The 24,243-nt window shown below is 50.6% G+C and overlaps 1 protein-coding gene across 2 annotated transcripts in view; it reads left to right on the top strand.

Annotated features, from left to right (window-relative positions):
- The first annotated feature begins 1,945 nt into the window (after window positions 1-1,945).
- The window catches only part of TXNDC11 (thioredoxin domain containing 11), a 34,184-nt gene continuing 11,886 nt past the window's right edge, over window positions 1,946-24,243 (top strand). Inside the window, exons 1-7 of one of the 2 annotated variants that reach the window (XM_060260898.1) lie at window positions 1,946-2,165; window positions 2,765-2,862; window positions 4,825-4,954; window positions 8,903-8,996; window positions 14,610-14,722; window positions 16,816-17,016; window positions 23,407-24,166. In XM_060260898.1, the coding sequence (XP_060116881.1) occupies window positions 1,968-2,165; window positions 2,765-2,862; window positions 4,825-4,954; window positions 8,903-8,996; window positions 14,610-14,722; window positions 16,816-17,016; window positions 23,407-24,166 (1,594 nt within the window). In that variant the 5' untranslated portion in view covers window positions 1,946-1,967. Of the gene's footprint in view, window positions 2,166-2,764; window positions 2,863-4,824; window positions 4,955-8,902; window positions 8,997-14,609; window positions 14,723-16,815; window positions 17,017-23,406; window positions 24,167-24,243 lie in introns of those variants that run through there. The other variant, XM_060260899.1, reaches the window with a different exon arrangement.

Here is a 24,243-nt window from a genome sequence, read left to right as displayed (position 1 = left end):
ATGTTCCCAAATTCAGGCCTGCAGCCTGTCTCCAGTTGGCTTCTCTTGCATGCCCACCAAATAGGTGCTATGGGAATGGCTTGTACAGGGTTATTCCAGACATCTGCATTTATCTTATTTACAGCCTCTTTCTTGCTGAAACTGGAGGTAGATCACAAAATGAAAAAAACAGGACCATAAATAAGACCCAGTAGTATAAGGCCCAGCGCAACCACTGGATTACTGGACTTAGAAAAACAATGCAGTAACAAACAAGGAACGCCTACAATAAATGGTGCCATAAACGCACCACCCTGTTCCCATTACAAAACTCCCTCCTGGCCGGTTCCATTTGCCACAACCCAATTAATTCGCTTCTGAACAATTATATATAAGGTATATTTGTGAAGTGATTTAACAGGTGAGAACCAGTGTTTCCTCTAAGCTGAGTTGGCGTGAGCTAGCTCACAGATTTTTAGCTTTTGGCTCACACATTTTTGTCTTAGCTCAGGAAAAATGGCCCCAGAGCACAATAACTTATGCAGTAGCTCACAACTTTAATGCCAGGAGCTCACAACTTTAATGCCAGGAGCTCACAAAGTAGAATTTTTGCTTGCAAGAATCTGCAGCTTAGAGGGAACATGGGTGATAACATACTGTGTGAATGTGACCAACGGACCCATTTGCAGCTGGGCGTGTCATACACTTGGCTGAGAATTGGGGTTCGTTGCCAGGTCCCCCTCCCTACTGGCAGGGGATGGGGAGATATAGTTGCTAGATGCAGGCTGGGAAACTCCTGGAAATTTGGGGGTGGAAGCTGGGGAGAACAAGGACTGCAGTAGGGTACCGTGCCATAAAGTCCACCCTCCTAAACATCGCTTTTCTCCAGGGGGATTGATCGCTGTAGTCTCGAGATGAGCTGTAATTCCAGGGAGATCTCCAGGTCCCGCCTGGAGGCTGGCATCCCTAATAGGCACTCTGAAAGGTCTTTGAAATGAATCTGAAAAACAAGCAACATGTTGGGAATGGATAGAAATGCAAACTGTAAACACTGCAGGATGGGTGACTTTTACAATAACAGCCATTAAATGTTATGATTCCTCTCTTAACAGTGAAGCAATCTGTGATTTGGGGCCTCTGCAGCTTGGAAAAAAACATTGCGCATCTCTCTTAATGGGAACAGTCGTTCCCATGAGGCCACACTCTGGGTGGCTCATGCATGTGTGACCCACACAACCTATTATCTGCAGAGACTGGGTGTGATTTGCTAGGACTCTCCATCTTTTCAGACTGTAATAGGGAAAAGTTTACAAATCTGTTTTTTGCCAGTTCCCCAGTTCACCCTGAATTCTGTACTAGTCCCCTTGAGAGAAACCGGACTCAAGTAGGTGGCGTCTGAGTGACGCAAGTTGTGGAACTGGGATTTCTGTAAAAAAATTTCTAGAGAAACCCTGTGGTATGTCACACTGTTAACCAACTATGAAGATGATGTAAACGGACATTGTGTTGCTTTCTGTATTGCCAGATGTTTGTTTGATGTATTTATACCCTACTTGTTCTGCCCCTAAGGCAGATTACAGTTAAAATCCATCCGATTTTTAATTAACCAATTGCTCAGATTCACTGTTCTGGATGGACGGACAGACAGATAGATAGATGCTTTTTTTTGTAGCAGGAACTCCTTTGCATTTTAGGCTACACTCCCTGATGTAGCCAATTCTCCTGGAGCTTACAGTAGGCCCTGTACTAAGAGCCCTGTAAGCTCTTGGCAGATTGGCTACATCGGGAGGGGGTGTAGTCTAATATGCAAAGGAGTTCCTGCTACAAAAAAAAAGCCCTGGATAGGTTTGATATGAGAAGATATTATATGATAAATGAAGCCTCAGCTGATTCCTGCAACCTTTGGGGAGGAGGGAGCCTTGGGGGGGACAATTCCTGACAAGCATTTATCTCCTTTCTCACCCGGCAGCCGTGCAAAAGATGTGACGATGCCGGCAAAGCTCCCAGCAAGCTTCTTCTCCTCGAAATCACCGGTCATCGATTTTTTCCTGGGGCAGCTGGACCACGCGGAGCTCGTCCGCCAAGACTCGGAAGTCACCCTCTTCTTCTTCTATGCCCCCTGGTGCGGGCAGTCCATTGCCGCCCGGGAAGACATTGAGAAAGTGGCCAGCAGCTTGGCGGATCAGGTCAGCCGGAGGCAGATCCCGTTTTCCACTCTGTCCTCGTTTGATCTCAGGGTGGCGTGCTCTGAAGAGCTGGTTTTCATACTCAGCTTTTCTGCACGCAACTAATACATCGTGGCAAATTAAACAAACCGTCCTGGGTGCATTTGTAAGCTTCCTTTCAGCCGCCTGCACCACTGCATTCCCTCACCTTGCATAGAGTCCTTCTCTCCCACCCCCCTTGTGTTCCGGCTGCGGCTCAGGAGTAGAGCCTCTACTTGGCATGCAGAAGGTCCCTGGTTCATTCTCTGACAACACCAAAAAAAAAGAGAAATAGCCCCCTCTTGGGTCCGGTTTTGGGCATTGTGAGTTGTTTTAAATTGATCACCGCAATCAGCGTAACTTCTCCAGCCTTCTCCCAGGAACACTCATGGCCGGGGCTGAGGGAAGGGGGCCCCCGGGGGTTTCTGTTGTGCAGTTGGAAGAATTTCCCTGCACCAGTTCATTGCTCCTCTGTGTTCGTTTGCATTTGAAGTTCCAAAGTCTGACATTCTGCTTTGAAACTCACCGGATTTATCGAGTCCCCTTGTGCTCATGCCGTCTTGTTTGCTTTCATGTCCCAGGTGTTGTTTGTGGCCATCAATTGTTGGTGGAACCAGGGGAAATGCCGGAAGCAGAAACACTTCTTTTACTTCCCAGTGATCTACTTGTACCATCGGAGGTAAGAGATCTGCGGGTGCCCCCGAGAGGCTGTCGAAACGGCAGGACCAGTCTGAAGAAGGCCAGGGGCGGGAAGGCCTTTCCTCCTGGGATTGGAGCTCCTCCGCCAGCTGTCTCTTGGCAGTTCTGCTCTGCTCAGGCCTGACCTTCTGAGCCTGTCACAAGAGTTGCTTGGATTGCCATTCACAACAGAAGGATCTCTCCTGCTGTACTCTTGTAGCTTCTTGGAGCGGGCTTTCTTTGCTTCCTTACACAGAGAGAGGTTAAAATGTGGAATTTGCTTTCAGAAGACGTAATGATGGCTGCGGGCATAGACAGCTTTAAAAGGGCATTGGGCAGATTCATGGAGGACACCTCTCTCCGCGAGGGGAACTCATAAGAAAACAGTCTGTAATGAAACCTTTCATCCAGACTGCACACAGGCACTTTATCAAACAAATTGTCCCGCTTCACAGTCTTCCACATTCAGTCCACTTTCACATTCAGTGTTAGGAGAAAGAATAAGTTTATCCACAGAAGGCCAGTCCACGTTAGCCGGTGTCAAAACATTTCGTTGCCTTTGTCAAGACTGGTGGCTTTTAAGTGGAACCCAAAAATCCTGTCTCTTCCTCACAAGGCTCTAGCTGTTTGTAAAGACGGAGTGGGGTCCTCGTTTGTCATTTCTCTCACACGACTGAGCAAAAGTGCTCTTTGGCCCTGGGAGGGATAACATCATAAAACAGTGTGGCTTGAACAAATTGTTCACAAAGGCAAAGGAAGATCTTTGTCTGTGAAGATCGTTTCAGAGGGGATCCGTGTTGGTCTGCGGATGACCAACACGCGGGATTTGAATCCAGCACCTTCGAGAGCAGCAAGATTTTTGCAGCATGACCTTTTGAGAGTCAACACTCAAGGTCTCTGAGGAAGGGCGCTTAGGCTCTCAAAAGTTTACGACCCCCCCCCCTACCCACACCTTTAGGGCGCTCCTGGATTGAAAATTCAAATTGAATTTTGTCTTTCAAGGTTGGCTTCTTTTAAGGGGACTCCGTGGCTGTGGTTTCCCCTGCTGTTTCCTTGCCACGCAGATTCTTAAACCCAGTGGGGGGACACCAAGCCGCCAAGCAAGATCCATTATAAAGGACACAGACAAACACAAAGGTTTTTTTTTTTTTTTTTTAAACCTTAAAATAAAACATGCTTCAAACATTAGCACTTGTTGGTCTTAAAGGTGCTTTATTGTATCTCTCCCATGGGATCCAGGGAACTGGGCAAATGAAGCTCTGGAGAGCCAGTTTGGTGTAGTGGTGAAGTGTGCGGACTCTTATCTGGGAGAACCGGGTTTGATTCCCCACTCCCCCACTTGCACCTGCTGGAATGGCCTTGCGTCAGCCATAGCTCTGGCAGAGGTTGTCCTTGAAAGGGCAGCTGCTGTGAGAGCCCTCTCAGCCCCACCCACCTTACAGGGTGTCTGTTGGGGGGGGAGAAGATATAGGAGATTGTAAGCCGCTCTGAGTCTCTGATTCAGAGAGAAGGGCAGGGTATAAATCTGCACTTCTTCTTCTTCTTCTTCTTCTTCTTCTTCTTCTTCTTCTTCTTCTTCTTCTTCTTCTTCTTCTTCTTCTTCTTCTTCTTCTTCTTCTTCTTCTTCTTCTTCTTCTTCTTCTTCTTCTTCTTCTTCTTCTTCTTCTTCTTCTTCTTCTTCTTCTTCTTCTTCTTCTTCTTCTTCTTCTTCTTCTTCTTCTTCTTCTTCTTTCCTTCCTTCCCCAGGGTCCTTCTCCCATGGAACTGGAACTTCTCCCAGAGTGGGCTGACTGCCCCAGCTGTAGCGTTTGGGATGCTGCTTTTGCTGTTTGGATTAAACCGCTGGGCAGCATTGGGCTGTCCTGGCCTGACAGGTCCCTGTGAGCAGCTCAACAATCTTTCTCTGTAGGCAGCCCCAGTTTAACTTTTGGCACATGCTTTCTCTTCTTCTTTTTAATGCCAGCTTTGGGCCCATTGAATACAAAGGGCCGCTGAATGCTGTTTACATTGAGAAGTTTGTCCGCCGGGTGATGACGCCGCTCCTGTACATCTCTTCTCAGACCAAGCTGCAGCAGTTTCTCTCCGGTTATGAGGTAATTCCCTCTGTTTTGCCTTGTGCCCAGCACCGTGCTGCATCTCTTCCCGGGGTCCTTAGGAGGTGCTTCCTGCCAAATAAAGTCCTGCAGGCTGTCGCACTCGGGGCGTGGTAGGGGTTGGAGTCCTGAAGCGCTGTGCCTCGGTGTCATTGTCTGAGAGGCTCAGAGATGTCACCCTGCTCAGAATCCTCTTGGAAACTGTGGCAGAACATTCCCACCCTGACCTGCAAGCCCCATTCTGCCCTGCCCTCCTAGGGGGTTCCCAACTCCTCTGGAGGGGCTTTTCCTTCTCTCTATGATAGCTGGCTGCTGCCACCAACTGCCCTTTTTGCAAATGGAGAGCCAGTTTGGTGTGGTGGTGAAGTGTGCAGACTCTTATCTGGGAGAACCGGGTTTGATTCCCCACTCCCCCACTTGCACCTGCTGGAAATGGCCTTGGGTCAGCCATAGCTCTCTTCTCTGGGAGAACCGGGTTTGATTCCCCACTCCTCCGCTTGCAGCTGCTGGAATGGCCTTGGGTCAGCCAGAGCTCTCTTATCTGGGAGAACCGGGTTGGATTCCCCACTCCTCCGCTTGCAGCTGCTGGAATGGCCTTGGGTCAGCCAGAGCTCTCTTATCTGGGAGAACCAGGTTGGATTCCCCACTCCTCCGCTTGCAGCTGCTGGAATGGCCTTGGGTCAGCCACAGCTCTCTTATATGGGAGAACCGGGTTTGATTCCCCACTCCTCCACTTGCACCTGCTGGAATGGCCTTGGGTCAGTCATAGCTCTCTTATCTGGGAGAACCGGGTTTGATTCCCCACTCCTCCACTTGCACCTGCTGGAATGGCCTTGGGTCAGCCAGAGCTCTCTTATCTGGGAGAACTGGGTTTGATTCCCCACTCCTCCACTTGCACCTGCTGGAATGGCCTTGTGTCAGCCATAACTCTCACAAGAGTTGTCCTTGAAAGGGCAGCTGCCGGGAGAGCTCTCTCAGCCCCACCCACCTCACAGGGTGTCTGGTGTGGGGGGAGAAGATATGGGAGATTGTAAGCTGCTCTGAGTCTCTGATTCAGAGAGAAGGGTGGGGGATAAATCTGCAGTTCTTCTTCTTCTGTTTGGTTCCAGTTTGGTGTAGTGGTTAAGTGTGTGAACTTTTATCTGGGAGAACTGGGTTTGATTCCCCACTCCTCCACTTGCACCTGCTGGAATGGCCTTGGGTCAGCCATAACTCTCACAAGAGTTGTCCTTGAAAGGGCAGCTGCCGGGAGAGCTCTCTCAGCCCCACCCACCTCACAGGATGTCTGGTGTGGGGGGAGAAGATATGGGAGATTGTAAGCTGCTCTGAGTCTCTGATTCAGAGAGAAAGGTGGGGGATAAATCTGCAGTTCTTCTTCTGTTTGGTTCCAGTTTGGTGTAGTGGTTAAGTGTGTGAACTCTTATCTGGGAGAACTGGGTTTGATTCCCCACTCCTCCACTTGCAGCTGCTGGAATGGCCTTGGGTTAACCACAGCTATTGCAGGAGTTGTCCTTGAAAGGGTAGCTTCTGGGAGAGCCCTCTCAGCCCCACCCACCTCACAGGGTGTCTTGCGGCGGAAGGAGATTGGAAGCCGCTCTGAGTCTCTTGATTCAGAGGGAAGGGCAGGGTATAAATCTGCAGTCATCTTTTTCTTCAAATAGGAGGGAAAAGACTCCCAGCTTCCCTTCCAAGATCCTGAGGCCTTGCTTCAGCGTCTCCCGCTAGCCCAGCCCTGGCTTCCACGGGGACAGAGGGATGCCTTGTGTGTTCCCAGGGGAATAGCCAGTTGCCAGTTGCTTGCCTTCCCCCTGCTGGGTCCCTTTTAAAGTAGCATGTCTGAAACAGTTGGGGGCGTCTATATGGTACAGAGAACCACTTCCAGAATCAAAAGGGTTTTTAAAGTAGTATTTATTCATATGATCAAGGAAAAAGGGAATAGGAAAGAGTAAAAAACAAAAACAAAGCAAGGGAGAAAATGAACATGCAGTCTGTCTCAAAGACATATTGTGAGTGTAAACTAAACAAAAGAATCTATAGTGGACATATCTCCATGTTGTAAATACTGTTTTCTCATGTACTGAAACTAAAAAATGTAAAGGTAGTCCCCTGTGCAAGCACCAGTCGTTTTTAACTCTGGGGTGACGTTGCTTTCACAACATTTTCATGGCAGACTTTTGACGGGGTGGTTTGCCATTGCCTTCCCCAGTCATCTACGCTTTCCCCCCAGCAAGCTGGATACTCATTTGACCGACCTCGGAAGGATGGAAGGCTGAGTCAGCCTCGAGCCGGCTACCTGAACCCAGCGTCTGCTGGAATCGAACTCAGGTCATGAACAGAGCTTGGACTGCAGTACTGCAGCTTTACCACTCTGCGCCACGGGGCTCTGTACTGAAACTATAGTTCTGCTTTCAGTGAATTTCAAATGGACTAATTCCACCTAGCATTGCACTCCGTTGGGTTGATCTTTAAGCAGAGAAGTCAAGTTATCCATTCCAGCACGGTCCAAGACTTTCTTAAGTAGATCTTTCTGTTCTGGAGTTTCTTGCTTCTTCCATGCCTGTGCTAAAAGAATTCTGGAAGCAGGAACAATACGAATCACGAGAGATCTTTGGTTGCTATTATACTCATCAGGTATACATTTCAAGAGGAGCAATTCAGGCTGGAATGGTCTTGATGCAGCTAAAATCTTTTGCAAAAGTAAATGCACCTTAGTCCAAAATTTATGAACACTTTTACAGAGCCACCACATAGGGTAAAAGGTCCCTTCATGATTAAAGCACTTCCAACCTTGGTTGGACCTATTAGGATACATTTTAGATAAACAGAATCGAAAGTTTAAAAATGTTTATTTAAAAAGGGAATTTTACAAGCATCCTTTTAAGTACCCTGCCAGATTGAAGCAAGGAAGAACAAAAGAAATTGGTAAACAGCAAATCCTCTGTCGCTTTCTCTAAAACGAGGTGTTAAAATTATGACAGGCTTTTTGTATTAGCAGTCCTAGTTCTCTAGTTGTCCGTGTAGATGGAGCAGACTGCAGTGGTGTGGTCCCTGCGTCCCCTTATTTTCCCCAGACTCTTGGAATCGAGAAGGAGGTGGGTGGTTTCCTTGGCTTGGGCAAACTGCTCTTTCTAAGGGCCAAACTACACATGGTCTCTGTGGGCACGAAGGGATCCTCATATGAACATATGAAGCTGCCTTCCACTGAATCAGACCCTCAGTCCATCAAAGTCAGCCTTGTCTTCTCAGACTGGCAGTGGCTTTCCAGGGTCACAAGCTGAGGTTTTTCACGCCAACTTGCCTGAACCCTTTTGAGTTGGAGATGCCGGGGATTGAACCTGGGACCTTCTGCTTACCAAGCAGATGCTCTACCACTGAGCCACCATTCCTCCCCATGAATATATGAACATATGAAGCTGCCTTCTACAGAATCAGACCCTGAGTCCATCAAAGTCAGTCTTGTCTACTCAGACTGGCAGCGGCTCTCCAGGGTCTCAAGCTGAGGTTTTTCACGCCTACTTGCCTGGACCCTTTTTAGTTGGAGATGCCAGGGATTGAACCTGGGACCTTCTGCTTACCAAGCAGATGCGCTACCACTGAACCACCATCCCTCCCCAGTGCTTACTTTCGTTGCTAGGAAGGAAAGCCAGTATGGTTCAGGGCTGCAGCCCTTGGGAAAGGAGGATCTAATTCTTTTCTCCACTCTGTACTCTCAGCCACAAATCTCCTTCCCCTGCCTCTGTAGGGGAGAAAGGTGGGTCTCTTTTTGGTCCGGGAAATGGAGAGGGAGTGTTAACTCCTTTCCCAGCAAATGGCATTTTGGAGGATCCAGTTGGGCCTTATGCACCCTGACTGTGAGAGCCCCCCCTGACATGAATTCAGCCGATGTTTTTCCAGCACTGGCTCTCTGTAGCCCCCCCCCCCCCTTCTCACGCTCTCTTCTCTTTGCAGCCTGGAGTCTTGGGATATTTTGAGTTCAACGCATCACCTCAACCCCCAGGTTACCTGACGTTCTTCACTTCAGCCTTGCATTCCTTAGGCAAAGGTAAGAGCACCGCCCCTATGCTCTCTGCCACCGTTGACAACAGACTGGTGACAGATCAAACTTTTGAGCCCAGTGGCATCTTTTAAGACCAGTTTAAGTTTAATTCTGGTACCAGCACCGCTGGACTCAAACTCTGTCCTGACGCTTCAGACCCAGGGCTATTTTTGTAGCAGGAACTCCTTTGCATATCAGGCCACATACCCCCTGATGCAGCCAATCCTCTTGGAGCTTACAGGGCTCTTCTTTCAGGGGTGTGCGGCCTAATATGCAAAGGGGTTCCTGCTCCCCAAAAAAGCTTTGGTCAGACCAGCCTGGCAACCCACCTGCGTTAGACTTGTGATGTTTTTGTCCACCTTGCGTGACCATCTTGCTTGCCGAGTCCATGTCTGCAGCGTCCCTTTGGGCTTCCTCCAAGGTGCCGGTTGGAGTCGTTGGGGTGGAGGAGAGGAGCAGGGCTGGTGGGGAGCTGGCCTTGCTCATCTGGGCTTGCAGTGCAGCATAGTGGTTAGAGTATTTGAGCAAGGATGGAGAATGCCTGTCCAGTTGCTTCTGATTTAGCAATGTTGTGAATTAACCTCCACTCCTGAAGAGCCTTGCTTGGGTCTTGCAAGCTGATAGGATCACCATCTTCAAGCACCTTCAAGTCCTTGAAGGGCTGTCATCTAGAGGATGGGGTGGAGTTGTTTTCTGTGGCCCCAGAAGGTAGGACTAGAACTGATGGGTTGAAATTAAATCAGAAGAGTTTCCGGCTCAACATTAGGAAGAACTTCCTGACTGTTAGAGCGATTCCTCAGTGGAGCAGGCTTCCTCCTTGGGAGGTGGTGGGCTCTCCTTCCTTGGAGGTTTTTCAACGGAGGCTAGATGGCCATCTGACAGCCATGAAGATCCTGTGAATTTAGGGGGAGGAGTTTGTGAGTTTAGAGCAGTTCCTCAGTGGAAGAGGCTTCCTCCTTGGGAGGTGGTGGGCTCTCCTTCCTTGGAGGTTTTTCAACAGAGGCTAGATGGCCATGTGACAGCAATGAAGATCCTGTGAATTTAGGGGGAGGAGTTTGTGAGTTTAGAGCAGTTCCTCAGTGGAACAAGCTTCTTCCTTGGGAGGGGGTGGGCTCTCCTTCCTTGGAGGGTTTTCAACAGAGGCTAGATGGCCACCTAACAGCAATGAGGATCCTGTGAATTTAGGGGGAGGAGTTTGTGAGTTTAGAGCGGTTCCTCAATGGAACAGGCTTCCCTTTGGGAGGTGGTGGGCTCTCCTTCCTTGGAGGTTTTTCAACAGAGGCTAGATGGCCACCTAACAGCAATGAGGATCCTGTGAATTCCGGGGGAGTTTCTTGCATTTTGCTAGATGGACTAGATGACCCTGTAGGTCCCTTCCAACTCTATGATTCTAACATCAAAATGTCCATAGAAAGAGTCCGTAGACTTCCCAAAACAGAGGCTGGATGGCCATCTGACATCAATGAAGCTCCTGTGAATTTAGGGGGAGGCGTTTGTGAGTTTCCTGCCTTGTGCAGGGGGTTGAACTAGATGACCCTGGAGGTCCCTTCTGACTCTATGATTCTGATAGGGCAGTTCCTCAATGGAACAGGCTTCCTCCTCGGGAGGTGGTGGGCTCTCCTTCCTTGGAGGTTTTGAAGCAGAGGCTAGATGGCCATCTGACAGCAATGAAGATCCTGTGAATTTAAGGGGAGTGGATTGTGAGTTTCCTGCCTTGTGCGGGGGGTTGGACTAGATGACCCTGGAGGTCCCTTCCAGCTGTGATTCTCTGCTGGCCTGAGTTCTTTGTGGCTTCTTTGCCTGAGCGGCTCCATCTCCCGTCGGTCTCCCTCTTTCCCTGCTGTCTTCCCCTTCTGCTAGCAGGACTGTCTTTGCCAGGGACTCCCGTCTTCGCACGATATAACCCACGTACAGTAGCCTCGGTTGAGTCGTTTGAGCTTCTGAGGAGAGTTCTGGCTTGACTGGACCAGGTCAGCTTTCCTCCGCCCCCGAAGCCCTGTGGGTGACCCGGGGTCAGCCTTCCTCTTGGTCCCGCCCTGAGCCCATTTGCAGGAAGGGCGGACTTAAAATCGAATCGATCGTATCAACCTGCCTGGCAGGATTGCTGTGAGGGACGGGAAACCAGGGATACCTCTCCATGCTCTTTGCAGAGGGGTCAGCAGGCGAAAAGGGTGCTGGAGCAGAGAGGTTTGGCTGGTGAACAGCCGTTTGTAAACAGTGTGGGGGGGCACTGAAATGTTTTGTTCCGAGGCTGCGGCCCCCTGCCCAGCATGTCCCTGAGTTCAGAACAGAGGCCGCCCATTGTTTTCCAAGATGCATATCCTGCCAACAAGATGCTTGATCTGCGTTTGCTGTTTGTCTTGGACAGGGTTGAATTCCTCCTTTCCCCCCCCCCCACTGGGAGTCCAGATTGGAAAAGCTTTCCAGAGGAGTCTGAACTGGGTGTGCTTGAAATACACCCATGCTGTGTGTGCCCATCACCATTCTCAAGTTCTTTGCCTGGCATCTCTCACTGGAAGAGGGATATCAGGGGGGCATGAAGGAGCCCTCTCTGCTGGAGCTGAGACCGATGAGCTCTGTCTAAGGCTCACAAGAGGAGAGTTGCAGCTCAGAGGGTGGGGAAGTTCTGTGAGTTTGGGGTATGCATGTGTGCTAAGTGCACTCCACAGTCTGGAAGGTTTGCTTTCCAAAAAGAATGCAGGGAGGGAGAGCCACCGCTAATGCTGGCTGGGCCAAACCTCACGCATTTTTGGCCCCAACCCTGCAGTCATAGAGAGCCTCTGGTGGGCCAGTGGCTTAGACCGATGTGCTAACAGACAGGATCAAGCCCCCTCACTCTTGAGATGTTTGCAGAAGCTGCTGCGGCAAATTATCCAAGTAGCACATAGAGGAAGCCATGGAACAGGAACCCAAAAACAGAAAAGGCACACAGCTGAAATTACTGGAAAACTGGTGTAGTAAAATTCCTTATCACAAAGTGTACAAAAAATACAAAAATTAGAACATTCACAAAGTGTACCAATATATGTGTACTGTAATCTTATATGACAGCAAAGGCTCGTGCAGAAGCCGCACTCAAGCGGATCGAGGTATATGTCTCTCCACCCCGCTGCAAACATCACAAAGTTCATATCAGGAACCAGTCCACATTTTAGAGATGGCAAGTGAGTGGAGATGCGGCAAAAAACCTTTGCCTACTCGTCATTGAAAGACCCCCATGGGGGGCAGTGATGGGGCGTGAGCAGGGAGGCAGCCTGCGCCAGCAGAAACCCCAGCACTCCCATCCCCACCAGTCTGTGGAAAAACTGTCTTCCACAAAACCAGTCCCTGGTGCCAGAAGAGGTGGGGGCCACTGCCCTAGAGTCCACTCTGCAAAGCTGCCATTTTCTCCAGGGGAGCTGATCTCTGCCAGCTGGAGATCAGTCGTCAAAGCGGGAGATCTCCAGGCCCCTCCTGGAGGCTGGCAACCCTAGGGCCTGTGGTCAGCCGGCCTGGGAGCAGTTCTCCCTTGCACACTTTTGCGCAGGGTTGGCTGGAGCAGAAGGCATCGTGCTAGCGCAGTGTTCCCCAAAGTGGGTGATATTGCCCCCCGGGGGGGGGGTGCTGGAACGATCCGGGGGGGGCAGTAGTAGCCTTGGGTACAATTGGGGGAGTGGTGAATAAAAATAAGGGGATGGTGGAAGCATAAAGAGAGGAGAGGAGAGAAGAGAAGAGAAGAGAAGAGAAGAGAAGAGAAGAGAGTGGGAGGTGTCAAAACATCCCGTTTCTGGGAGGGGTCCAGAATGTCTAATCCGTGTCTTCTGTAGGATCAGCACATGGGAGTAGGCGGGGTAGGCAACTGCTTAGGGTGCCACCCTGCCAGGGGGTAATGCTGGGCACCCCCTGACTCCCCCTTCCCACGTGGCATGATTGCACCAGCCAGCAGGCAAGCCAAGAGCCCTGGATGGCGCTGCTGCACCGCTGCTTTTCTTGCAGGGCAAATGTTGTTGGAGCTTCCAAGGAAGCCTCCAAAGAGCGCCCCATTTGACTGCTACCTGCTGCTTTTGGGTTGAAAGAGGCTCGGTGGGGGCACCTTCCCATTGCGCTGGCTGGAGCTGGAGATTTCCAGCAGGGTGCTGAGGGTTTTCTTTTTCTGAAAAGGGGGCGTTAGGCCAAATAAGTTTGGGAACCTCTGTTCTAGCGGAAAGCAAATCCCTCTGTGGCTTCACTTCCTCCTCCTTTGCCAAGATTGCCTTTGCCTGCTTCATTAATTATGAAGGCTGGTGCTCCGGGTGGGGGTGGAGGAGTGAAACATGAGCCCCGGCCCCTTTGTAATGTGTGCTTGTCACAGCTTAAGGCCTGGTGTTCTTGGCAGGGTGTGAGCACACACAGAAGCTGGTTGTGGGCAGCAGGCAGAGGAGTCCCCAGTCCATGGTGGGATTGCAGAGATTTACCTGGATTTTCAACCTGTGTGTAAAGAAGGAGGCCAGTGCCGCTCTTAGGTCTGGGATGGAATGTCCTGGGAGAGAAGTTAAGAATGTCTGCGTTCCCTGCACAGTTTTGGAAGTTGGAGCACCTTGGAGTGACACGCACACACACCCTGCCTCTTAGAAAGATACCACTTGACACCAATACTCCCTCTAAGCTGTGGAGTCTTGTGAGCAAAAATTCTACTTCATGGCATTAAGGCTGTGGGCTATGGCAGAAGTTAGTGTGCTCTGGGGCCCTTTTTCCTGAGCTAAGACAAAAATGTGTGAGCTGGAATCTAAAAAACTGTGAGCTAGCTCACACTAACTCAACCTAGAGGGAACACTGCTTGGCACCCAGTTGCCACCCGGTGAGACGGCTGCATATGAAGGGAGAGCTGCCTGTTTGAACGCAGAAAAGCAAAACGGCATTTGTGCCGTCAACCCACTAGGCTCAAAAAATGTCTAGGAGTCATTTATTTATTTGCTTTATTTCTATCCTGCCTTTTTTTTTGCCATCTCCTAGGTGTGGAGCAGGTGTCAATGGGGTGTGGAGGGGGGAAGGGATTTGTGAGTTTCCTGCATTGTGCTGGGGGCTGGACTAGATGACCCTGGAGGCCCCTTCCCACTCTTTGATTCTATGCCCAGTGGGGCCTTACAGCAACTTACATCTTTTTCCTGTCCTCCGCTTTATCTTCACAACAACCTTATGAGGTAGGTTAGGTTGAGAGTGTGTATGTATGACCCAAGGTCACCCAGCGAACTTCCAAAGTGGAGATGCAAACCTGGGTCTCTTAGCTCCTTTCCTCCGTTTTAACCTCACAGCCCTGTGTGGCTACACTGAGAGTGTGTGACAGTCGAAAGGTCACCCAGCAAGCTTCCACGGGAGAGTAGGGGAATGAAGCCGCGTTCCCCAGATCCTAGTCTGATACGCTGGCCACTGTGCCCACATGGTCATGTGGTTCTCTCACGTTCATAAGTTGTTCAGCCCCTTCTTGGCAGCTGACCTGAAAGAAGAAGGTGTTGACATTTCCTGCATGAAACATCGGTTGTGCCATGTTGCTTTGATTTCCCAGAATTCCCTTTCCTAGCTGTGCGGGTTTCCTCTCCCAGGTGACGGGAGCTCAGGCCGCTCCTTTGGCTTCATGTCTCCGCTTTCCGTGTCCCCTTCTAGATTACCTTGGGACAATCCACTTTGGCGTGATCACCGATAAGCTGATTGCGAAAGAGATCCCGTTGACCAACTCAGGAAGTGTCTACTTACACAGACACGTCAACACCTCTCTGGCAAGTGTTTTCATTTTTTTTTTTTCGCTTAAAACATTTATATGTTGAGGTGGTGGAGATCCAACTCCATTGGCCTCCCTTGCCCAACTTTGTGCCATCTACGTGGCATATCCATGTGGCTGCCTGTTTACTGTTCCCCGACACCTGCCCAGCACCTGGTTCCATCTGTGGGCCTACACGCTGTCCCCGATTGCCATCTTATGTACTACTCAAATGAAAAGAGGGGGACACAGTAGTGAAGAGCGTGAAAAATAACTACAAAGAAAACTGTGTTCAATATTGCTACATAGTCATGCAAATAATATTTATACAATATCAGCAACACATAACAAATCAATAACAAGCATTAAAAGTCCAAAAGGCTCAGTTCTAAACAATGTCCTTGAAATGTGGCAGGTATTTTGCTGGTAACATTCCCAAATAGGTATAATCTGATGTATAGAGGGAAGCTACTCGAGCTTGAATGTTGTGATGCTCCGTGGCTGTGAGGATGTATTAATCAGGACCCCAAAAAGGGAAATTTTCTGGTATGAGTGTGAATAATTAGACCAATAGAATGATCCTGAAGTGGAATCAGACTGCCTGACGAAGGGCTACGCTCTGAAATGCACCAAGACATCCGGAAACCGCCTTGTAGATCTCAGGAGGCTTCTATACATCAGATTATACCTGTTTGAGAATATTACCAGCAAAATTCCTGGAGGAGGATTTTGGACTTATACTTGTTATTGATTTCTTTTGTGTTGTTGATATTGTATAAATATTATTTACATGACTTTGTAGCAATCTTATGTACTACTCCGTACTGGATAGGTTTTGACATTTTGTGTAGATTGTGCTTTCATCGTTTTATTGTCTGTTTTCACTGTTGTAACCCGCCCTGAGGCCTGCTGTCCAGGGAAGGGTGGGCTAGAAATTCAGTTAAATAAATAAATGTTGCCTTTCCACCAAATCCAGCCCCTAGGATGCCAAACATCAGGGCATTAAAACATCAAGTGGCCTTCTCTTCCCAGCATGGATTATCTTTCCCGGCAGTAAGGGGAGGCCAATCTGTGTTCTTTCTGCATGAAGGAGAAAGAGAATCTTCCTGTCTCTTTGGTCCTCCCCCTTTTTAAAAGCAGTGTTGTGAAAATGATTCTTTGAATTGTCTTGTGAGCAGGTGAGAATCCACCCCCAAGGTTGTGTCATGTGCAAGGACTCGGTTCCCTTTTCTCTCACCAAGGTGTTGGGGAATTTTCTCTTTTTATATAATTCATAAACACTTCCTCTTACCACAGTTCCCCAAACAACCTGATGCTCCCAGGATATAATATATGAAACCCAGAAACTTTTTCAAAACAACAGATAAGCTTTTTTGTTCTCCAGTTTTCTCTCAAGATAGCACGCTCTGGCTATATATAGGAAAACAAAACAGTTAGATAGCAAACTCACATCATACTCTTAGTTAGACACTTATACATTCTTACAGTTAAAATCCAGTTTTAGTAGTTAGGCTTACACACGCTATTTCTTTAGATAGCAAACCTCATACAATTTTATACCTGCAAGATTTCTAAATGTGCTTAAGCGTAGCATTTATGAGTCTGTATTCTCAGTCTTTGTTAAACGTCTCTAAATGTTAGAAATCTCTAAATTTCAAAACAAATGCTATGTTGTTTTGAAAAAGTTTCTGGGTTTCCTATATTAGATCCTGGGAGCATCAGGTCATTTGGGGAACTGTGGTAAGAGAAAGTGTTTCTGAATTATATAAAAAGAGAATTCCCCAATACAAGGCCCAGGATCTTCCTTGTCTTCTTCAATAAAGGCCTCCCAGTTTCATGAAGGACAAGTTTGGGAAGCCAAGGATCCATCTTCCTGTCCCTCGCCACTGTTGGCAGGGGGTCACTTTTGCTGGTAGATTTCTTCAGTTTTCGGTATGATGCCCTAACCCTGAGGGAGGGCTTCTAGTGTCCTGGCCCCACTGATGGACCTCCTGATGGCACCTGGGTTTTTTGGCCACTGTGCGACACAAAGTGTTGGACTGGATGGGCCATTGGCCTGATCTAGCATGACTTCTCTTATGTTCTTATGAGGACTCTTCCCTTCCTTTCTAGCTCTATCCATGTGAAGCCATGAATTACACTGCTGAAAATATTTACCGGTGGGCCTTGGAGAACCAAGAGACGTTTGTCCGCTGGCTGAGGCCTCACGGAGGGAAAAGTCTCTTGCTGAACAACGAACTGAAGAAGGGCCCCGCCCTCTTCCTCTTCCTCCCTTTTAACCCCTTAGCAGAAAATCAGCCGCTGGTTGATGAGGTGAGTGATCCTTCCACCCCCCCCCCACCCCTTCAGTAGGTGAGAACTGTGGTTGCCAGTCCCTTTGGACCCTCTGTTGGGAAAGGAAGCCAGGTATAAATGTTGAGCGGAAATGCTTTGCCTCAGTCGCCTGAAGAAGACTGCAGATTTATACCCCGCTCTTCTATGAATCAGAGCCTCAGAGAGGCTTGCAATCTCCCTTATCTTCTCCCCCCACAACAGACACCCTGTGATGCAGATGGGGCTGAGAGAGCTCTCACGGAAGCTGCCCTTTCAGGGACAACTCCTGTGAGAGCTATGGCTGACCCAAGGCCATTCCAGCAGCTGCAAGTGGAGGAGTGGAGAATCAAACCCGGTTCTCCCAGATAAGAGTCTGCACCCTTCACCACGACACCAAACTGGTGTGGTTCCTTTTGCTTCTAGGAGAAAACAGACTCTGAGGTGGTAGAACCAGGGAGAACTTTACCTCCAAGCCAGCTGCAGGACAAGAGACAGCCTGTTCCGTCTTGGCCAGCAGGGCTCAAAAGATCTCGCAGATCCTTCTCTGCAGCCAGTGCCAGGATCTGATTTGGGTTATACCTTCTTGTTTTGCAGTCAGTCCTTCCCAATCTGGTCCAGAGTTTTCCAGAGATCAGAAGCTGCTGCTGTAGTTGTGTGCATGCCCTCGCTCCCCCCCCCTACCCTTGCAATCTCTAATGCAAATGGTGTGGCCTTCCTTATGCCTGTGGTGTCTCCCCACCTCACAGGGATGTTGTGCACCAGCAGCCCCACTCGTATGAGACCTTGCAAGAGAGGCAGGGCTGCTGTTAGCCCCACGCAACACCCGTGAGCCTCGTTTTCTGAAACGCTGGTCCTGCCCAGGGTGGGTGAGTGGGGAAGGGGCTGCTGGTTGAAGACCCATTGAAGAACTCTCATCATCAGGCGTGTCCTTTGAAGTGGGTCTTTATTCGGGCACTAAACGGCAGACGCTCTGATCGGAGCAGCTAAGGGGGGGGGCCCAGTGAGCCTTTCTTGCACACTCAGCATCAGGAGGGATAATTTCTCCCTTGGCAGTGAACTGGCCTCAATTCTGTGAGCTGGAAATACTGGTCGGTTGGTCTCTCTCTGCTCTGTCTCTGTCTCTCTGCTCTCTCTCTGTCTCTCTGCTCTGTTTGTCTCTCTCTCTGCTCTCTCTCAGTCCCTCTCTCTCTGTCTGCTCTGTCTGTCTTTCTCTGCTCTGTCTGTCTCTCTCTCTGTCCCTCTCTCTGCTCTGTCTGTCTTTCTCTGCTCTGTCTGTCTCTCTCTCTGTCCCTCTCTCTCTCTGCTCTCTCTTTGTCCCTCTCTCTCTCTGTCTCTCTGCTCTGTCTGTCTCTCTCTCTGCTCTCTCTTTGTCCCTCTCTCTCTCTGTCTCTCTGCTCTGTCTGTCTCTCTCTCTGCTCTCTCTCTGTCCCTCTCTCTCTGCTCTGTCTGTCTTTCTCTGCTCTGTCTGTCTCTCTCCCTGCTCTCTCTCTGTCCCTCGCTCTCTCTGCTCTCTCTTTGTCCCTCTCTCTCTCTGCTCTGTCTGTCTCTCTCTGCTCTGTCTGTCTGTCTCTCTGCTCTCTCTTTCCCTCTCTCTCTCTCTCTGCTCTGTCTCTCTCTCTCTCTGCTCTCTCTTTCCCTCTCTCTCTCTCTCTGCTCTGTCTGTCTTTCTCTGCTCTGTCTCTCTCTCTCTCTGCTCTCTCTTTCCCTCTCTCTCTCTCTCTGCTCTGTCTGTCTGTCTTTCTCTGCTCTGTCTCTCTCTCTGCTCTCTCTCTGTCCCTCGCTCTCTCTGCTCTCTCTTTGTCCCTCTCTCTCTCTGCTCTGTCTGTCTCTCTCTGCTCTGTCTGTCTGTCTCTCTGCTCTCTCTTTCCCTCTCTCTCTCTCTCTGCTCTGTCTCTGTCTCTCCCTGCTCTCTCTCTGTCCCTCGCTCTCTCTGCTCTCTCTTTGTCCCTCTCGCTCTCTGCTCTGTCTGTCTCTCTCTGCTCTGTCTGTCTGTCTCTCTGCTCTCTCTTTCCCTCTCTCTCTCTCTCTGCTCTGTCTGTCTGTCTCTCTGCTCTCTCTTTCCCTCTCTCTCTCTCTCTGCTCTGTCTGTCTCTCTCTGCTCTGTCTCTCTCTCTCTCTGCTCTCTCTTTCCCTCTCTCTCTCTCTGCTCTGTCTGTCTTTCTCTGCTCTGTCTCTCTCTCTCCCTGCTCTCTCTCTGTCCCTCGCTCTCTCTGCTCTCTCTTTGTCCCTCTCTCTCTCTGCTCTGTCTGTCTCTCTCTGCTCTGTCTCTCTCTCTCTCTCTGCTCTCTCTCTGTCCCTCGCTCTCTCTGCTCTCTCTTTGTCCCTCTCTCTCTCTGCTCTGTCTGTCTCTCTCTGCTCTGTCTGTCTGTCTCTCTGCTCTCTCTTTCCCTCTCTCTCTCTCTCTGCTCTGTCTGTCTCTCTCTGCTCTGTCTCTCTCTCTCTCTGCTCTCTCTTTCCCTCTCTCTCTCTGCTCTGTCTGTCTTTCTCTGCTCTGTCTCTCTCTCTCTCTGCTCTCTCTCTGTCCCTCGCTCTCTCTGCTCTCTCTTTGTCCCTCTCTCTCTCTGCTCTGTCTGTCTCTCTCTGCTCTGTCTGTCTGTCTCTCTGCTCTCTCTTTCCCTCTCTCTCTCTCTCTGCTCTGTCTGTCTTTCTCTGCTCTGTCTCTCTCTCTCTCTGCTCTCTCTCTGTCCCTCGCTCTCTCTGCTCTCTCTTTGTCCCTCTCTCTCTCTGCTCTGTCTGTCTCTCTCTGCTCTGTCTGTCTGTCTCTCTGCTCTCTCTTTCCCTCTCTCTCTCTCTCTGCTCTGTCTCTCTCTCTCTCTCTGCTCTCTCTTTCCCTCTCTCTCTCTCTCTGCTCTGTCTGTCTTTCTCTGCTCTGTCTCTCTCTCTCTCTGCTCTCTCTTTCCCTCTCTTTCTCTCTCTGCTCTGTCTGTCTGTCTTTCTCTGCTCTGTCTCTCTCTCTGCTCTCTCTCTGTCCCTCGCTCTCTCTGCTCTCACTTTGTCCCTCTCTCTCTCTGCTCTGTCTGTCTCTCTCTGCTCTGTCTGTCTGTCTCTCTGCTCTCTCTTTCCCTCTCTCTCTCTCTCTGCTCTGTCTCTGTCTCTCCCTGCTCTCTCTCTGTCCCTCGCTCTCTCTGCTCTCTCTTTGTCCCTCTCGCTCTCTGCTCTGTCTGTCTCTCTCTGCTCTGTCTGTCTGTCTCTCTGCTCTCTCTTTCCCTCTCTCTCTCTCTCTGCTCTGTCTGTCTCTCTCTGCTCTGTCTCTCTCTCTCTCTGCTCTCTCTTTCCCTCTCTCTCTCTCTGCTCTGTCTGTCTTTCTCTGCTCTGTCTCTCTCTCTCCCTGCTCTCTCTCTGTCCCTCGCTCTCTCTGCTCTCTCTTTGTCCCTCTCTCTCTCTGCTCTGTCTGTCTCTCTCTGCTCTGTCTGTCTGTCTCTCTGCTCTCTCTTTCCCTCTCTCTCTCTCTCTGCTCTGTCTGTCTCTCTCTGCTCTGTCTCTCTCTCTCTCTGCTCTCTCTTTCCCTCTCTCTCTCTGCTCTGTCTGTCTCTCTCTGCTCTGTCTCTCTCTCTCTCTGCTCTCTCTTTCCCTCTCTCTCTCTGCTCTGTCTGTCTTTCTCTGCTCTGTCTCTCTCTCTCTCTGCTCTCTCTCTGTCCCTCGCTCTCTCTGCTCTCTCTTTGTCCCTCTCTCTCTCTGCTCTGTCTGTCTCTCTCTGCTCTGTCTGTCTGTCTCTCTGCTCTCTCTTTCCCTCTCTCTCTCTCTCTGCTCTGTCTGTCTTTCTCTGCTCTGTCTCTCTCTCTCTCTGCTCTCTCTCTGTCCCTCGCTCTCTCTGCTCTCTCTTTGTCCCTCTCTCTCTCTGCTCTGTCTGTCTCTCTCTGCTCTGTCTCTCTCTCTCTCTCTGCTCTCTCTCTGTCCCTCGCTCTCTCTGCTCTCTCTTTGTCCCTCTCTCTCTCTGCTCTGTCTGTCTCTCTCTGCTCTGTCTGTCTGTCTCTCTGCTCTCTCTTTCCCTCTCTCTCTCTCTCTGCTCTGTCTCTCTCTCTCTCTGCTCTCTCTTTCCCTCTCTCTCTCTGCTCTGTCTGTCTTTCTCTGCTCTGTCTCTCTCTCTGCTCTCTCTCTGTCCCTCGCTCTCTCTGCTCTCTCTTTGTCCCTCTCTCTCTCTGCTCTGTCTGTCTCTCTCTGCTCTGTCTGTCTGTCTCTCTGCTCTCTCTTTCCCTCTCTCTCTCTCTCTGCTCTGTCTGTCTCTCTCTGCTCTGTCTCTCTCTCTCTCTGCTCTCTCTTTCCCTCTCTCTCTCTCTCTCTGCTCTGTCTGTCTTTCTCTGCTCTGTCTCTCTCTCTCCCTGCTCTCTCTCTGTCCCTCGCTCTCTCTGCTCTCTCTTTGTCCCTCTCTCTCTCTGCTCTGTCTGTCTCTCTCTGCTCTGTCTGTCTGTCTCTCTGCTCTCTCTTTCCCTCTCTCTCTCTCTCTGCTCTGTCTGTCTGTCTCTCTGCTCTCTCTTTCCCTCTCTCTCTCTCTCTGCTCTGTCTGTCTCTCTCTGCTCTGTCTCTCTCTCTCTCTGCTCTCTCTTTCCCTCTCTCTCTCTCTCTCTGCTCTGTCTGTCTTTCTCTGCTCTGTCTCTCTCTCTCCCTGCTCTCTCTCTGTCCCTCGCTCTCTCTGCTCTCTCTTTGTCCCTCTCTCTCTCTGCTCTGTCTGTCTCTCTCTGCTCTGTCTGTCTGTCTCTCTGCTCTCTCTTTCCCTCTCTCTCTCTCTCTGCTCTGTCTGTCTGTCTCTCTGCTCTCTCTTTCCCTCTCTCTCTCTCTCTGCTCTGTCTGTCTGTCTCTCTGCTCTCTCTTTCCCTCTCTCTCTCTGCTCTGTCTGTCTTTCTCTGCTCTGTCTCTCTCTCTCCCTGCTCTCTCTCTGTCCCTCGCTCTCTCTGCTCTCTCTTTGTCCCTCTCTCTCTCTGCTCTGTCTGTCTCTCTCTGCTCTGTCTGTCTGTCTCTCTGCTCTCTCTTTCCCTCTCTCTCTCTCTCTGCTCTGTCTGTCTCTCTCTGCTCTGTCTCTCTCTCTCTCTGCTCTCTCTTTCCCTCTCTCTCTCTCTCTGCTCTGTCTGTCTTTCTCTGCTCTGTCTCTCTCTCTCTGCTCTCTCTCTGTCCCTCTCTCTCTCTGCTCTGCTCTGTCTGTCTCCCTCCCTCAGTCCCTCTCTGCTCTGTCTCTCTCTCTCTGCTCTGTCTCTCTCTCTGTCCCTCTCTCTCTGCTCTGTCTGTCTCTCTCTCTGCTCTCTCTTTGTCCCTCTCTCTCTCTGTGTCTCTGCTCTGTCTGTCTCTCTCTCTGCTCTCTCTCTGTCCCTCTCTCTCTGCTCTGTCTGTCTTTCTCTGCTCTGTCTGTCTTTCTCTGCTCTGTCTGTCTTTCTCTCTACTCTCTCTCTGTCCCTCTCTCTCTCTGCTCTGTCTCTCTCTCTGTCCCTCTCTCTCTCTGCTCTCTGTCTCTCAGCTCTCTCTCTCTGCTCTGTCTGTCTGTCTCTCTCTGCTTTCTCTGTCTCTCTCTCTCTCTAATGGGAGCCTGGGTGAGTGGGCAGACGCAGCTCTGCTTTGACTCTCAGAAGCTCATTCTCCCCAAAACCTGGTCGGTCTCTCAGGTGCTCCTGGACTCGCGTCTCACGGTTCTGCTGCAGGCCAAGGTGGCTCCCCTCCCCTCTGAAACTCGCCAACGAAGCCTGGAGTTTGGTAACCAGAAGGGGGTTGCTTGAGAAGGGTGGGAGTGGAGCTGGTGGCGCAGAGCTCTGGGGAGGCCAGCCGAAAAGGGCAGGAGTCAGGAGCACCTTGAAGGAGGCAGGGGAGGGGCTTCCATGCTGATCCGGCTTCTCAGACAGGCAGACTCAGGAAGGACCCTCAGCCAGTGGGAAGTCTCCCTTGAGCCTCAGCCCGTGGCTGCTGGCTTTGCTTCTTCCAGCACTGCAGATCGTGAGGAGCCAGAGGCCCATGCTGTCAGAACTTGTATCTTTACCTATGTGCCTAGCAAGAGTTATATACTATTAGCCCAACTGACTCCATGTTAGAAACGTTTACTAACCCTGTAACTTTGCATTTCAAACAAATACTAACCACTGAAGGGTGACTGATAACCGCTGGCAAACATCTGCAAATACCTTTGAAGCTGGCAAGCCAGGGAAAGACAGCGGGGTTCCTTCCTCCGCGATGGGAGATAAGAAGCCTGGGAACAGACAACTGTCTCTCTGAGTGTGAGAAGGGATTTATTGTTTTATGTTACCAATGTATAAGAATGCACCGATGGCCTTGGAAGCCATCAGAGTCAACTTGCTTTTTCCATGAACAAGAGTTCTCAAATAAATGTATTAACTTTTGAAACAAAGGAATGCGTTTTCTTTTGAAGTTCCCAGTTCTGACACATGCTGTGTGGTTTTCTTCCTTCCGCAGATTTCCAGCCTGGCCTTGGCCTACAAGAGCTGCAACGGAAGTGGCCAGGAGAGGCCGGGCCCTGACCGCTCCCAAGGAAGAGGAGGAGGAGAGACCCTCCCCATCGCCCAGTCCCGGTGCTGCAACACGGTGCTGCTCCCCCCGCAGCTGGCCGCCCTCTCCCACTCCCACAACGTCTGCGAGCTGTGCGTCAACCAGAGCGCGGGGGTCCAGCCCAGCCGGCTGGGGGTCCTGCACTGCAGCTCCTTGGAGATCGAGGCGGCCCTGGACTCTTTCTACCTCAAGGAGCGGACCTTCTCCCAGGTCGTCTCGAAGACGGCCGCCCTCTGCAGCAACTTCCTCGGCTCTTACAGCCCGTTCAGCTACTACACGGCTTGCTGCCAGACGGTCCACCGGGGCCTGCTGAGTCTCCACAGCTCCCCGCAGAGCTCTCCTCTGCTCCCCTCGGGCGTGGCCATTTCTTCCCGTGGGGAGAGGTGGGGGGAGGAGCCCCCCCGCTCTGCGCCTCACATTGAGGACGGGAGCGGCCTTCCCTTGGACGGGGCCGTCCCACTGGGCTCTGCTGTCACGGGCTTGAGTTGCCGGAGCAACAAGACTTTGAACCTCTACCTGCTGGACTCCAACCTCTTCTGGATGTACGCGGAGAGGCTCGGGGCACCGAGGGCAGCCTCCCCCAAGGCGTTTGCGGCCATCGTGGACCTGAAGGAAGAGGTGCACTACGTCCTGGATCAGGCCCAGGCCCTGATCCAGCCTCATCTAGGTGGGGCACGGGGTGGTTCTCTTCCCGCTGAAGGTGTCGAGAGCAGAAGGGGGCGTTGGCAGCGTCAGCTAGCTTCG

This window comes from Heteronotia binoei, chromosome 20, assembly GCF_032191835.1.
Source record: "Heteronotia binoei isolate CCM8104 ecotype False Entrance Well chromosome 20, APGP_CSIRO_Hbin_v1, whole genome shotgun sequence".
Classification (NCBI taxonomy): domain Eukaryota; kingdom Metazoa; phylum Chordata; class Lepidosauria; order Squamata; family Gekkonidae; genus Heteronotia; species Heteronotia binoei.
This window is presented reverse-complemented; position numbering and strand designations above follow the sequence as displayed.